Source organism: Lissotriton helveticus, chromosome 4_2 (assembly GCF_964261635.1).
Source record: "Lissotriton helveticus chromosome 4_2, aLisHel1.1, whole genome shotgun sequence".
Taxonomy (NCBI): Eukaryota; Metazoa; Chordata; class Amphibia; order Caudata; family Salamandridae; genus Lissotriton; species Lissotriton helveticus.
This window is the reverse complement of record NC_136064.1, coordinates 95,465,470-95,479,884: the sequence shown is the minus strand read 5'-3', so window position 1 is coordinate 95,479,884 and position 14,415 is coordinate 95,465,470. Positions and strand designations below refer to the sequence as shown.

Sequence of the window (14,415 nt, the reverse complement as noted above, 5' to 3'; positions counted from 1 at the left end):
AAAAGAGCCTGTACCTTGTTTGGGGCCTGATTCAGGAAGGATTCAAAATAAGCCGCCTTAGCTATCTTGATTTGTGCCTTGTATTTTTGTAAGGCGGACCGGAACACGGCCTTCTCCGAGTCTAAGTACCGTTTCCTCCACGCTCTTTCAGCGCGTTTACAGCCAAGTTTAAGCTGGCGTAGTTCACTCGTGTACCAAGGACTAGCACGGTTCACCCTCCCTCGGGACATCTGGAGGGGTGCCAGTTTATCCAGTGAACTCGTGATGGACTGGCTGAAGAGAGTATAGCTCTCCTCAGCTGAACCGCCAAGCTTGAAGTCCTTACCTAAAATACTCGGTAGTGGGGAGATGTTAAGTATTCGGGACCAAGGTCTCCCTAACTTGGCCTGAGGTAGTCCAGCTTCCCGCACGGTGTGGTCCTCTAAACAAAGAGAGAACATAATCAGGGAGTGGTCTGTCCAAAACTGGCACTTAATCTCATTCATAGATACCCATTGTGGATCCGCAAATATTAGGTCCAGGGTGTGACCCTTCCGGTGCGTGGTGTCGTTCACCAGCTGTTCCAGGCTAATGTCTTTACAGGCTTGACTAAGGGAGGAGAATGCCTTATCCAATGGGCCGCCAGCCCACAGATTAAAATCTCCAAGAATCAATGACTTGGAGTGAGAGCTGGAGAGCTCATAGATCAGATCAATAAGGAGCGAGACTGAAGAGGCCGGTCCTGGAGGTCGATAGCATAGGACACCCGAACAAAGTGTCAGCTCCTGCTTTTTGACCGAAAAACCCATCAGTTCAAAGCCTGGCACCTCTCGAATCTTCAGCTGGGAGAGGGTCAGCGAGTCTTTGAAAATAAACCTGATACCTCCTCCTCGATTGAGCGTGCGCGGGATATGACTAATTTTATAGCCAGCGGGGCAGGCAAGGCCCAGCTCAACCTCACAGTCTTCCCGAGTCCACGTTTCTGTGAGGAAGAGGACATCGAGATTTTCTGAGTCAATAAGGAAGGCAATCTCCGTGTGGTGCTTGCAGAGAGATCTGACATTAAGCAACCCACAGGAGATTTGCCTATTGGTTGATGCCTGGGCACTAGCTGGATGCCTTGACGGGCTCTGACTGGGTCTGAGTCTAAACAGCTCAGCCCGGGAATAGGATATGCGAAGTAGGCCGGAGGGGCCAGAGGTAGCGGCCCTAAGCGCGTCAGTTGCGCGAATGGGCGCAAACGGGCTTACCTCTGGCGCACCTCCGGCGCGCCTACGACGCGCCCGCAGCGCGTCTGTCTGTCCATCCTAAAATACTAATTACGCTGAGCGGAGGACCGCCTACTAGCCTCTTGCCTTACGCAAGATGGCCGCGGAGTACCTCACCTCACTGCCCAACCCAAGATGTCGGACCCGACTAAGTCTTCCTGATCCCCGCCGAGTGCGAGGAAGTGTGTTATTATACTGAAGGTATGCCTCGCAAGTTTCCCCAGCCTATGGACGCCGACACGAATATTGGAGGAGTAATTATTTCCGGCCAAGAGGGTGAGCGCCGAACAAGGTAAGCGCAATGTCCGAGCGCCGCAAGAGTTAAAACAAAGTACAGTTAACGCTTAAAAATGCAACAAGATAAGAAGCGCGGCAGCTGGAAGCGCTGAAAGCAGGTTCTGACTGACCTTGCTTCGAAGTTCCTTTAGTAGCCCCCAAAGTGCGGAGGACCGCCTACTAGCCTCTTGCCTTACGCAAGATGGCCGCGGAGTACCTCACCTCACTGCCCAACCCAAGATGTCGGACCCGACTAAGTCTTCCTGATCCCCGCCGAGTGCGAGGAAGTGTGTTATTATACTGCAGGTATGCCTCGCAAGTTTCCCCGGCCTATGGACGCCGACACGAATATTGGAGGAGTAATTATTTCCGGCCAAGAGGGTGAGCGCCGAACAAGGTAAGCGCAATGTCCGAGCGCCGCAAGAGTTAAAACAAAGTACAGTTAACGCTTAAAAATGCAACAAGATAAGAAGCGCGGCAGCTGGAAGCGCTGAAAGCAGGTTCTGACTGACCTTGCTTCGAAGTTCCTTTAGTAGCCCCCAAAGTGCGGAGGACCGCCTACTAGCCTCTTGCCTTACGCAAGATGGCCGCGGAGTACCTCACCTCACTGCCCAACCCAAGATGTCGGACCCGACTAAGTCTTCCTGATCCCCGCCGAGTGCGAGGAAGTGTGTTATTATACTGCAGGTATGCCTCGCAAGTTTCCCCGGCCTATGGACGCCGACACGAATATTGGAGGAGTAAATATTTCCGGCCAAGAGGGTGAGCGCTGAACAAGGTAAGCGCAATGTCCGAGCGCCGCAAGAGTTAAAACAAAGTATAGTTAACGCTTAAAAATGCAACAAGATAAGAAGCGCGGCAGCTAGGAAGCGCTGAAAGCAGAATCCATGACCTTCACCGGAATCCGCTCCACTGGCGCACTTTGGTTCAATTTCTGTATCCAGACCGATTCCGGTCCAGAATCCATGACCTTCACCGTAATCCGCTCCACTGGCACTGTTCCCGGTGTCGCTCCTCTGCAGTGCCAACCACATTGTCTTTCCAGACTCCGATCCGGCCAATACACTCCTGGTTAGAAACATTGCCTCTTTCTTGCGAGAGGCACTGTGGAGAATACCATTGGGGAGGATCTGAGGATTCTTGTTGTTCTCCTTACTCCCTTGAGGAGCCCTTGGCCGAGGATAACTGGTATGAGAAACTGACTGATGCCAGTGGTAAGGACACTTCACCAGACACTGGCCTGGTCTCTCCTCCTAGTGTGGCCATGGAAGAAGGGGCTTCCTTCTCCCGTAGTGGCTGAGGTCCTGCCCTCGGTGGCAGTAGGAAGGGGGAGTCTCTCCTTGGGGGCTTTTAATGGAAGAGAACTTTATAAAAAAGGAGTATGATGTCTTGATTAGTGCTAAGAAGATTGCTTATTATTAGTCAAGTTGGGACTTTATGATTAGCCCCCTCCATGATAAGGGTATGAAAACATGTTGGAAGTTAGTTCAGAGATGGTGGAGTAAGTTGGAGTCACCTTCAAGGTGTACAGTACCAGAACATACTTGGGCTACCTATTTAAGCAATATCTGTAAGGACAGAAAGGTAGCTGTGAAGGGAAATTGGCCTACATTGGGGGAGGAGTCTTTGGATTTATTCTGTAGTAAATCTGATATCCTCCCTAAATCTAATCAAAGCAGCAAGGAATAAGGATGGATAATCTTCCAGCAATTGTATTAAAGTCCAACCCCAAGTGATGGGCAACTTTCTTCTCAAATGTTTTTGGATCCATAACAAGGTCCACCAGGATGGAAGGGTGCAGTAATCAAACCTATATAAAAAAAAGGGATACGGATGTCCTGCTTGACGTTGGTGCAAAATTGTACTCAAAATTAATTCTTATCTCTCATAAGAACTGGATCGCATGCAATGACATTGCCCCAGTGGAACAAGGAGGCTTCTAGAAAGGGCATTCAGTAGTTGATCACTGTTACAGCTTTTGGGTTTTGGGGCAGAAGGCAATGGAAACGACAGGGAATCTGTTGTGTTGTTTTGTCAACCATAGCTCAACCTTTCATCTTGTGGATCATTGTATCTTGTGGGAAAAGCTACATCAACTTGTAATTCCCACTAGCCTATTAGCAATACTCCAAGAACTACATACACAGAACTGGACCCAAGACGAGCTTGACTTAAATGAGGCCTTATTGAAAAGATGACCCCTAAGAAAATGGACTTAGGCAGGACTGTGTCCTGGCCCCTACGTCAGTCTCTTTATTTCTCACAGACCTCCCCAGTGCCCATGCTACCACCAAATCTTTTTCGTTGACAATTGGGCAGGCACATATTGTGCTTCCTCTACATATGACCTCACCATTTGATATCTGACTCAAGTAGGCCCACAGAGGAAATCGCATTCATTTAATATCTATTGTGAGGCCAACAAACTTAAAGCTAATCTGGAAAAAAACATAAATAATTGCTTTTGGGGAAAACTCGAAACCATATAATTGTTTATTGGACAATAGGATGGTGGAGGTGGTAACCTAGTACAAGTACCTAGGAATGATGTTCACTAAAAATTTGAACTGGGCTCTACATTAGAAACTGTGGAGATATGTGCAGCTTCAACTATAGGAGGACTAGTATTTTTTAAGAACACCTTTGGTGGGCCGTCTTGAACCTCGCTTATAGCGCGATGGTCCCCTCTCAATGCCTATATGGGGCAGAGTTATTGACTCTAAGCACTGAGGCAAGCTGGGAGAAGTGTGAGGATAAATGCCTGAAGAATTGTTAGGTCTACCAAAAAGTGTGATGGGCCCAGCGATAAGATTGGAAGGGGATTTGCAGGCTTGGAATTACCTGGCCTACAAATCACCCCTGCGATTCTGGGATCAGCTCTGGGTCTCAGAGGTTCATAAGGTATCACATCTCTGTGCAAATTAAATTGCAAGGAGTGAGCTAAGATGGGCAGTGCAGGTCAGGAGTAGATGAGGAAAAATTGTTGTGGCTCTAAAAATGGAGAAATTCAAGATGACTGAGGCCTCCCACCTATCGAAAGTTGCATTGAAAGGGGCATGGTGGTCTGATTTAGGGTATGTAAAGAATAAAAACTCAGCAAATTATATGATGGAGTCCTGGAATAATCAGAGGGTGTTCCCATATATACCAGCATTGACAAATGCTCAACTGCCCTATTGTTTTTACATTTTCGGGTTGCCTTGAATTTGTGGTACCTGAAGCTTGAGGAATTTAACCCACTTCTGGATGCTGAGAACAATTGTCCATGTGTAGATTAAGGTGTCAACATTTTAATGTTAATTTTTCAGTAGATTTTCTACATTTCTATGTGGTTTGATGTCTGATTTTACAACTGATTTTTTAAAATACAATATATATCAACGTGATAAAGCACTGGCACTCTTAGCGAATATTGAATTTTTAGACATGGCACGTGCCTTAGCAACATATTTAAAAATAAGTTTGGGATAGCAAGTGCTATTGTAGATTTTAGAGTTATTAGATTAACTGATCTCACATCCTGTGGACGGAGAGATGAAGTGATATATAGTGACACATGGGCACTTTACTCTTAATGTTTATAGCGAGCTTGTGGGGTCCCATAAGTAGTCCGAGATTTTGTCCTTGGAATAGTCTGGGAGGGTGGTAGGGTTGGGGTTAAATTTTAATGTGTGTTATATGTATTTATTGTCTTAAAGACAATTTTCTAAACATTAATAAACTTGAAATGAACCACTTCTTTCTGCTTAGTCTATTATAAAAAAACAAAATACACATACTGCATGTGTTCATATTCTCAAATAGTGAAGGAAAATGACTAACACATAAGTGATTTCAAATATGATGAAAATTAATTTACAACTTTAACTCCTGCTTTAGGAATAGTGATATTACTCTTCTCGCATCCTACCTCAACACAGGTAAGCAAGCCTCCATTCTCAATTTCGTAACATTAAAACCTTCATGAAGAGTCCTTTTTATTCTCACAATTAATAAAACGTGATTTGACTTCAGAGACCGCATGCATAAGGGAAGGTGGTTTGAATTCCAGTGTTGTGCAGATGTGATCCTTCCTCACTGCATTGTGGATACTGATGCCGCAAAGATAGGGCATTTCTATCTCTAAGTTTCCTGTCGAGTAGCAGTAACATTTGCTGTCAAATATATCTAGGAAAGTGTGGTGTAAGAGCAATAACAATCTTATCTGCATTTACAATGAACATGTTACTCTGTAGTGGTGTTTGCGTGTTTTGGTAGAACTTTCATTGGCCATCTGATTTACATCGAGGGTAATTGATCCTAACGAACGGACCCGGCGTTCGTGTGGAAGCTTTGGGAAACGGCTTTTAGCAGCGAGGATTGAAGCAGATTGGAAACGAAGGGGTGAGTCGACATGAGGACTTCACCTTGATGCTTGACCCTGTAAAGCATCTATATAATTAGCGACCCCCTCGCTCACGTAACCGGCAGGGAGGTTTCTTGACCGGAGTGACTGGACTGAAGCTAGCGTGTGTTGCCATATATTTTGATAGGCAACGTCCGGGCCGGTTTGAATTTGAAGCGGCAAGAGTACTGGAGTATTAATAACGCCAGCTACATCTGATTTAAAGGTATTAATCCTACCGCCAATTGAACAGGAAATAATAGCCTAAGTGTTTTCCCTTTCATTACCAGTGGGGCCCTATACTGCTCCCCTGGGTTGCCCAAAACTGTAGTCCTGATGAAGACTCGCATGGCCACGGCTTAAACCACCATAAGGCCACAAGACGAGTCGCAACGTCGACGCTTTAAATTGTCCTGGATGATGTTGTTAATACAATTGGTGCAACATTAGCTTGGAAGTAATATCTCCAAACAAAATAAACTGTGTTCAAATTATTCGTTAACACACCAGGACCCCAAAGAATTGTATAACGAAAACGTATCATTTGTTTATAAGATTTTGTAAATATAATCTCATTATTGCTGTGTCTCTTTCTGAAATCTATCTCTTTAGCACACTACAACTCTACCTTTTTGCACATCCCTCTTTGGGCAACTCTTAATATGTTTTTATTGAGACAGTTAGAAATGCAATGAAGTGAATTAAAATTGCCCCACATAAAATGATTGTTTGGTTGTTGCTTTTGGTTGTTTTTTTTGTGGATATAACAGGCATTGATTGATCAGGGTAATTTGTGATATGTGCCTTTGAAATAAGAGAAAGTTCAAATGGTTGTCGAATTTTCATTATCGAAAAAGGAATAGTTGGAGACCACGGTTTTTGAATGATATTGACCACCCAGGTCGGCTGGCTAATTGGGTCACCCCATTTTTTTGATGGCGGCCTATGGAGTCGAGCAGTTCTTGGAGGGTGTCCTGGTCGATGGTTGAGATCTTCTTCGACATCATTGTCATCTTGAAGAGTAGGACGGACTACTGAGTAGGAGGTGATGTTTCGTCCTCTGCAATGTAAAGGGCAGACCCTGTTTTTATCATCATCCTTATAGCGCCCACACACTTGCACTCTAATTTGTGCCCCCCACCGCTTTTTGAGCGGATTTAATCGGTTAGTTACCGGCTCTTCGTGGCGTCCTCCGCCATCTTGGGTGGGACTGGGACCTCTTTAGCGTTATTCGCCTGAGCGCTCTAGTGCTCAGAGCAGGTCAGCCTCTATTTAATCCTCACCACTCTCGCGCAGCGGTGACGCGCAGCGGTAGCGCCTGACTCGTGCCTGAGTCGAGCAAGAGTCTGCCCGTCAGCGCCCGTCCGCGCTAAGGACGCGCGGGTCGCGGCTGGATTCTGCGAGTTTCTAGCATGACTTATCGGTATTCTAGTCATGCCCTCTGTCAGATCAGACGTAATCTGCCTATTTGCTCGCACTCGACTCACCATCCTCTGAGTGGTCCCCATACCTGCCCATGTGGTTGGTGGGAACTTTCGGCACCAGTGATGGCCCCCAGTCAGGCATTATTACATCGGAAGAAGGAACTCCCTCCTCCTAATGCCATTAAAATCTGGCACCACAATGTTAGATCCCTCTCAAAACATCATCGAGATATTTTTGAGCTTATCTCGCTAGAGGGCCCTGATGTCTTCTTTATGACGGAGACCTGGCTAGGAGATGAAGATATGGCCATTATCAATCTGGCCCTCCCCCCGGGTTACGCAATCTATACATTGAACCGTAAGGGGAGAGGAGGAGGCATAGCTGTGGCCTTTAAAACTTGCTATACCTGTATCTGGAAGCCTATGGACTTGGCTGGCGCCGAGTGCGCCCATTTTTCCATTAGCATTGGTCAGACTCAAACACTGTCGGGTCTCTTGATATACCGTCCCCCGGGAAGTGATTGTGCTTTCAGGAAAGCTCTTCCTGAGCTGGTCAGCTCTCTGTCTTTGTTCTCTTTCAATATCACCATCATCGGCGATCTTAACATCCACTTCGATGCCACGGAGTTACCAATGGTCAGAGGTTTGCTTGACGATCTTGAAGCAGTACAACTGCCCCAACTGGTCCGTCATCCCACCCATGAGGGAGGTCATATTCTTGACCCGGTTTTCACAAATCTTCAACTGGCCGAGGTTTCTCCCCCCAGACCTATGGGTTGGAGCGACCACCACCTCATTGAGCTTTTTGTTACAATGGTAACACGTTCTACTTGGAAGCCCGAAAAAACATCTTTCAGGCGACCCTGGAAAAAGCTCAAATTGGAGGACTTCCATCGTCTTTTGGCCATTACACCTCTGGTTCTTACGGATGACGTCGCAACGGGGTATAACGCCTTGTGCGACTGGATCGTTCAAGCGCTTGATGTATTAATCCCGGCCAGCTGGAGTAGAAATCGATCTTCTCAGCCTACTCCCTGGTATTCGGAGGCACTTAGAAGGGCTAAAGCCATCTGCCGTCGAGCCGAAAGAGCATGGAGGAAGAACTACGACAGAGATCTAAAAGCGTGCTACCTTGCTGAGGTAAAGATGTATCATAGAGCTGTCTGCCGGGCTCGAGCTGACTATTATGCTGTGGAGTTCCAGGCGAGTTCCAATCCATCCAAACTGGTTTTTGAAGTCTTGAAGGAGCTCACAGTGAACAGACTTCCAAGTACGGAGATCTGCTCCCTTGCTCACTGTGAGTTGTTAGCCAGCTTCTTTGTGGAAAAAGTAAATGCCATCTACCGCTCTTTTCCCAAAGTCGATCCTGACAGTACGTCTTTTATATTGCGTACCTCACAGTGCCTGGCCTCGTTTCTCTTACCATCAGAACAGGAGTTCAGTCTCCTCGCGGCCAAGGTTAAGTCTGGCTCACCAGATGACCCTCTGAGACCAGCCCAGTTTTTGGAATCTGTGTCTGTTTGCCTTCCTCCTATTCGACATCTGGTGGATCAATCCCTTACCACCGGGTTGGTCCCCCCTAGTTGGAAGGCCGCCTGTGTCATGCCCATTATAAAGAAGCCTGGTTTGGATCCGCTGAAGCCGGAGAGTTATAGACCTATCTCCCTCCTTCCATGGGTGACAAAGATCACAGAGGCTCACGTGAATAACATCCTAACAAAACATCTGACCTCTGCACACCTATTGGATCCTACACAGAATGGTTTTAGATCTGGGCATAGTACAGAGACGGCACTCCTATATATGGTTGAACATCTCCGCTCTGTACTAGATGCAGGTCAAACGGCGGCACTGGTCTTATTAGACCTTAGTGCCGCCTTTGACACTGTATCCCATACCATTCTTATTCAAAGGCTTGGTGAGGCAGGCATATCTGGCAAGGCTCTGGATTGGTTCCAATCGTTCCTTTCGGAACGATCTTTTCAGGTAGTGGTGCCACCGTTCAGATCTAAGTCTCATGCCATCACCCAAGGAGTCCTTCGGGAGAGGCGGCGCGCGGTGCAGATAGACGGCCACACTGCCGGCTTTTTGAGGGTCCATGACTGAGAAGCCGGTCTGACCTACATGTGGGACCACACGTTCACATTAAATCATGTCACGAATTACCACTGCTGACCGTTGATGCCTTAAGCCTCCCTCCGATTCTTGAACATCCGTGAGTGAATCACGAATTCGTGTTGCGCAAAAATCGTTGTCAACGCGATTCCTTGTATTTAAAAGCAATCTTTTGATAACACAGGACGCTCAGTCTCCTGACATTTACCGGAAACGTTTTGGCGACTCCAATTGTTGGGGGCGATTGATCCCCTGGTACTTGAACAGTCACGATGAAAAAGGTCCTGATGAAGGCGGCTTAATGCTGCCGAAACGCGCGTAGACCTGCGTGGGCCTAAAGCTACATCTGGGCTCCTATATGTTTTAGCACTGTCATCTTGCTAATAATTCAGTTCCTTTACCATCCTAGAGTGTGGTTTGAGTGTGGTATGATTGGTAACACGTGAGTATGTTGAGAGGTATGGTTGCTGCCAAGGGGTAATTTTAATCATTATTCTTTTTGTAGATAATTTTCAATGTATGTGTTCTTGAGTTTTCTTCATATGAATTAAGAATAATTTTCTGATAAATTTGGATTGATAACAGATGTGATGAATTAAAAAAGAAAAAAGATAATAAAAATTTATATGTTTTGAAATAATTTAGTATATTTTGTGTCCTTGCCACCCGCTTGTTACATTTATAGACAGAATTGCTTTGCTAAAGTAGAAGGCCACCGAAGGAACGTTTTCACACTGTAATCACCCAAGGAGTTCCGCAGGGATCGGCGTTGAGCCCCACTCTCTTCAACTTATATGTTCAACCTTTGTCGGTGGTTGCGAAGAGTTGGGGTCTCACAATGGTATCATACGCCGATGATACCCAGTTGGCGGTGGTCCTCAATGGGGACTCTGACCCACTGGCATCAAACTTTGCGGATGGTCTGAGGGCTGTTGCTAGTTGGCTTACAGCCAATTGTTTACAGCTCAACGCCCTCAAAACCGAGGTGATGGTAATAGGGAAGCATCCTGATCTGTGGGGTGCGAGTTGGTGGCCCAGCGAACTGGGTCCCCTCCCAAAACCTGTTCCCGAACTAAAAAACCTTGGCGTGTGGCTAGATTCCAAACTAACCTTCGCATGTCATACTAAGAAGGTAGCATCTATGTGCTTCGGCATCCTGCGTGGTTTGAGGCCCATCCTCAAATTTTTTGATGCCCCCACACGCCAGATGGTGATTCAAGCTAGCGTCTTATCGAGGCTTGATTACGCTAGCTCGTTGTTTTTAGGCGCTAACCAGGCGGAGGTCATGCGACTCCAACGGGTACAGAATGCGGCCGCCAGGGTTCTGGTGGGCCTACCTCGCTTCTGTTCAGCCCGCAGTACAATTTCTAAACTGCACTGGCTACCTGTAATCAGACGCATAGAGTTTAAGACCCTTTGTTTTGCGTTTAAAATTCTTATTACTGAGACCCCCACCATCCTCCAACACCTCCTGACTCTGTACACTCCTTCACGCAGTCTTCGCTCTGCAGGTCAAAAACTAGCACTTGTCCCACGCTTCCAAAAATGTAGATTAGGTGGTCGATCATTCACAGTGCTGGCTTCCAAGCTCTGGAACGCTCTTCCTGTCCACATTCGATCTCTAGAAGATCTTTTTATTTTCAGGAAAGCAGTTAAAACTTATCTTTTCCCCTTGCCCTATTAAAATTTAGCTACTCTTCTTGTTTTTGTCCATTGTGTTACCTGCCAGATATAGCGCCGGGACGCCCCTTTGCTGGGGCAGCTGTGCGCTCAAAAAAATTGATTAACATAACATAACATTTGGTGCAGTCTATTGATTTTGGAAAGAGAAACACAGAAGTTTGAGTCGCCGTCATCTGTTGCCTTCACCCTACGCTCATTTACTGTTTTATTTCCAATGATGCAGATCCTTTCTAAATTCTTTTCAGATTTCATAGATCCTTGTTCTGGTGATTGCATCTCTTGGTTGTTTCCACTCCACCACCTTGCTTCAGAACTAAGCGACCTCTCATCAGCTTAGTAAGACACCTACCCTTCCTGGCTTCCTCCCAAACAATAACAAAGGCCAGTAGGTTCCCTGTTTTTATCAGGGGAGTCCACCCAGAGCAGCTACTCTCCTTCTACTGCCCTGCAGTGTTCACCTCCAGAGGCTGCTTACCCTCATCTCCCTCAGCAGCCAGCCGTGCTTTAATTCCCCTTCCTCTATTGGTCTTGTTCCTCTCATTGTAAGTTCTCATGGTCACCGCTTAAGGGTCGCACCACGGAGAGAATAAAGGATCAACACCTTAAGTGTCCACGAGTGAGTTACTTGTGTACAGTTGCCAAATATTGCAGAGACGATTCAGCTCTTTTTCCTTCCAAAACCATTACATTTGGTAATAATTACACTCGTTATTACAGCTCTGTAAAAGATCAGTGAAGCAATATATAAAAGTTATTATTTTAATGTGTGTATCACATGCAGTCAGCATAGCACCCTGGTCTAGGATTGAGCCAGTTCATTCTCTTGAAGCCTATTTAGACACATCCTCTCAGTAGAGTTCAGTATCTCCAAACTTTACGGCATTGTTCCTGGTGCCGCCTCTATGTCTTGCGTCTGCATCATCCTCCAATGCACACATGTTTGACCCTTTGCAACAGTTGACAAGGCAAAGTCCTGCAATACCTGGTTCAAGCCTGTGAATCCTTTATAGATTTACGTTTGTTAAAGAAAAAACATTTTTATAATTTTTTTCAAAGCAGACGACAACATCAACACACTGGAATTAATGTATCTGTGCAGCGTCTTTTTACATTAGGATTATCGTTGCTAATTGTCCTGAGTGTTTTGATAGGTAGATATGTAACACTGTTAACAGCGTTGGAAAGCTTCATCCATTTCATGTCTCTGGTTGGGTCAAGGGCAGACTCATGTGTTTTCTCATGTTATGTTCATCTTGGAGTCCATAATGTTTTTTGTCGATGTAACCATATTGTCTCACATGTCTGAGGACAGTCTCTAGTCTCATAAATCATGTTTGAAGCTTCCATACACTGATGTGTACCCAGATACCATCTTGCATATGGATGGTTGGCATTTGCCTACTTATGTACATTGTCTCTTTTAGTGATCATCATCCTCAGGCAACATTGTGTTCTAAAAGGTACATTTTTGCACCCTGCATTTCAAATACCAATCGTGGTGTTTATAATAACTCTGGACGCCCTTCAGTGTTGCTACATCCTCCATCATGCTGATCCGCCACAATGCACTTCCTTTGAGCGCACTACCCTTCCAGCCGAGTGGCGTTGTGGCCTAACCGTAATAAACCTTCTGCTCCTTGGTTCTCCGAACTACTAAGGCTCGAGAGACAAAGATGTCGCAATTTAGAGAGACGCTGGCGCAGGAATTACGACAATAATGACAAAGAGAGATACAAGACAGCCCTGCAAAACTATAAAAAAACTTCTTATTAGGGAAAAATGTAACTATTACACCACACAAATAGAATCAGCTCAAAACTCGAGCAAACAGTTATTCCAGGTGGTAAAAAAGCTATCCAACCCCATGGTCCCTGATTCCATAGAACCTTCTCAATCCTTCTGTAATGAAATTGCGGAGTTTTTCAAAGGAAAAGTCACAGATATTTTTAATCACTTTACACAAAAAAAACCTCTGATGCTACAGTTGGCCCAGTTGCTCCTTATATACCTGCCAGACCAACCCTAGAAGCATTCTCCTCACTCTCTCAAGCATCTGTAGAGGAAATTATGAATGCGGTCAAATCAGGATCTCCTATGGATTCCTGTCCCCCAAGCATTCTCAAATTGGCATCTGATCAAGTAGCTCCGGTGCTTACCCATATTTGTAACACGATGTTCCAGACAGGAGATTATCCCAAAATCTGGAAGAAAGTCATCGTGAAGCCCCTTCTAAAAAAATCAACACTAAATCCAGCTGAGTTAAAAAGCTATCGACCCATTGCCTCGCTTCCTTATCCTTCTAAGGTATTTGAGAAGGCAATGAATTTACAACTTTCAAGCTTTATTGATAACAACAACTTATTAGATGATACCCAATTTGGGTTTAGAAAGGGGCACGGCACCGAGACCGCCCTGATAAAAGCAACTGAAAAAGTCAGAATAATTTTAGATCAAGGCGGCACAGCAGTTTTGATACTATTAGATCTATCAGCTGCTTTTGACACGGTCGATCATAACATCTTGATCGACCGTGTCAATGCCATGGGCATCCAAGGCAAAGCTAGGACTCTTCTGGCATCTTTTCTATCAGACAGAGAACAGTCTGTGAAAATGGGTAGCTACTATTCCCCTGATTTCACCTTGCCGTGTGGAGTTCCTCAGGGCTCCTCGCTAAGTCCGACGCTTTTTAATATCTATGTATCGGACTTAGCGAGGGTGATTAAGTCATTCGGCATAGGAATAACCTCATATGCCGATGACACTCATTTAGTCCTGGCTATTCACAGAAATGGAGCTGCAGTGGCCGCTAACTTTCAGGAAGGAATGAGAGCGATCTGCACCTGGATGGACCAGAACTGCTTAAAATTAAACTCCGATAAGACGGAGGTCATGCTCTTTGGTGAACTGACCCCGTCTTGGTCACCAGTTTGGTGGCCAGCAGAGCTGGGAGATCCACCTCTCCCGGTGCTAAAAGTTAGGAATCTCGGAGTCCTATTCGATAATAAGCTTACTTTCCTTAGCCATGCCAATGCAGTGGTTTCAGCGTCCTTTTATACCTTGAGAATGGTAAAAAAGCTTCTTCCGTTTCTTCCTCAAAACTCAGGTAAAACCCTAATGTCTACGCTAGTCCTCTCAAAAATTGATTATTGTAACGGACTATGGCTGAATGCACAGGAACAAGTCATGAATAAATTACAGCTAGTGCAAAATGCTGCTGCGAGAATTCTAACTGGTACACCGAAATTCTCATCCATCTCTCCCATTATTCGCCAACTACATTGGCTGC

The 14,415-nt window shown here is 45.7% G+C and overlaps 1 protein-coding gene across 4 annotated transcripts in view; it reads left to right on the top strand.

Moving 5' to 3' along the window:
• TEX11 (testis expressed 11) overlaps window positions 1-14,415 on the top strand; it is an 853,291-nt gene that overhangs the window by 636,490 nt on the left and 202,386 nt on the right. For all 4 annotated transcript variants that reach the window (XM_078640006.1, XM_078640005.1, XM_078640008.1 and 1 more), the window contains one exon: window positions 5,403-5,443. In XM_078640006.1, the coding sequence (XP_078496132.1) occupies window positions 5,403-5,443 (41 nt within the window). The remainder of the gene's footprint in view (window positions 1-5,402; window positions 5,444-14,415) is intronic.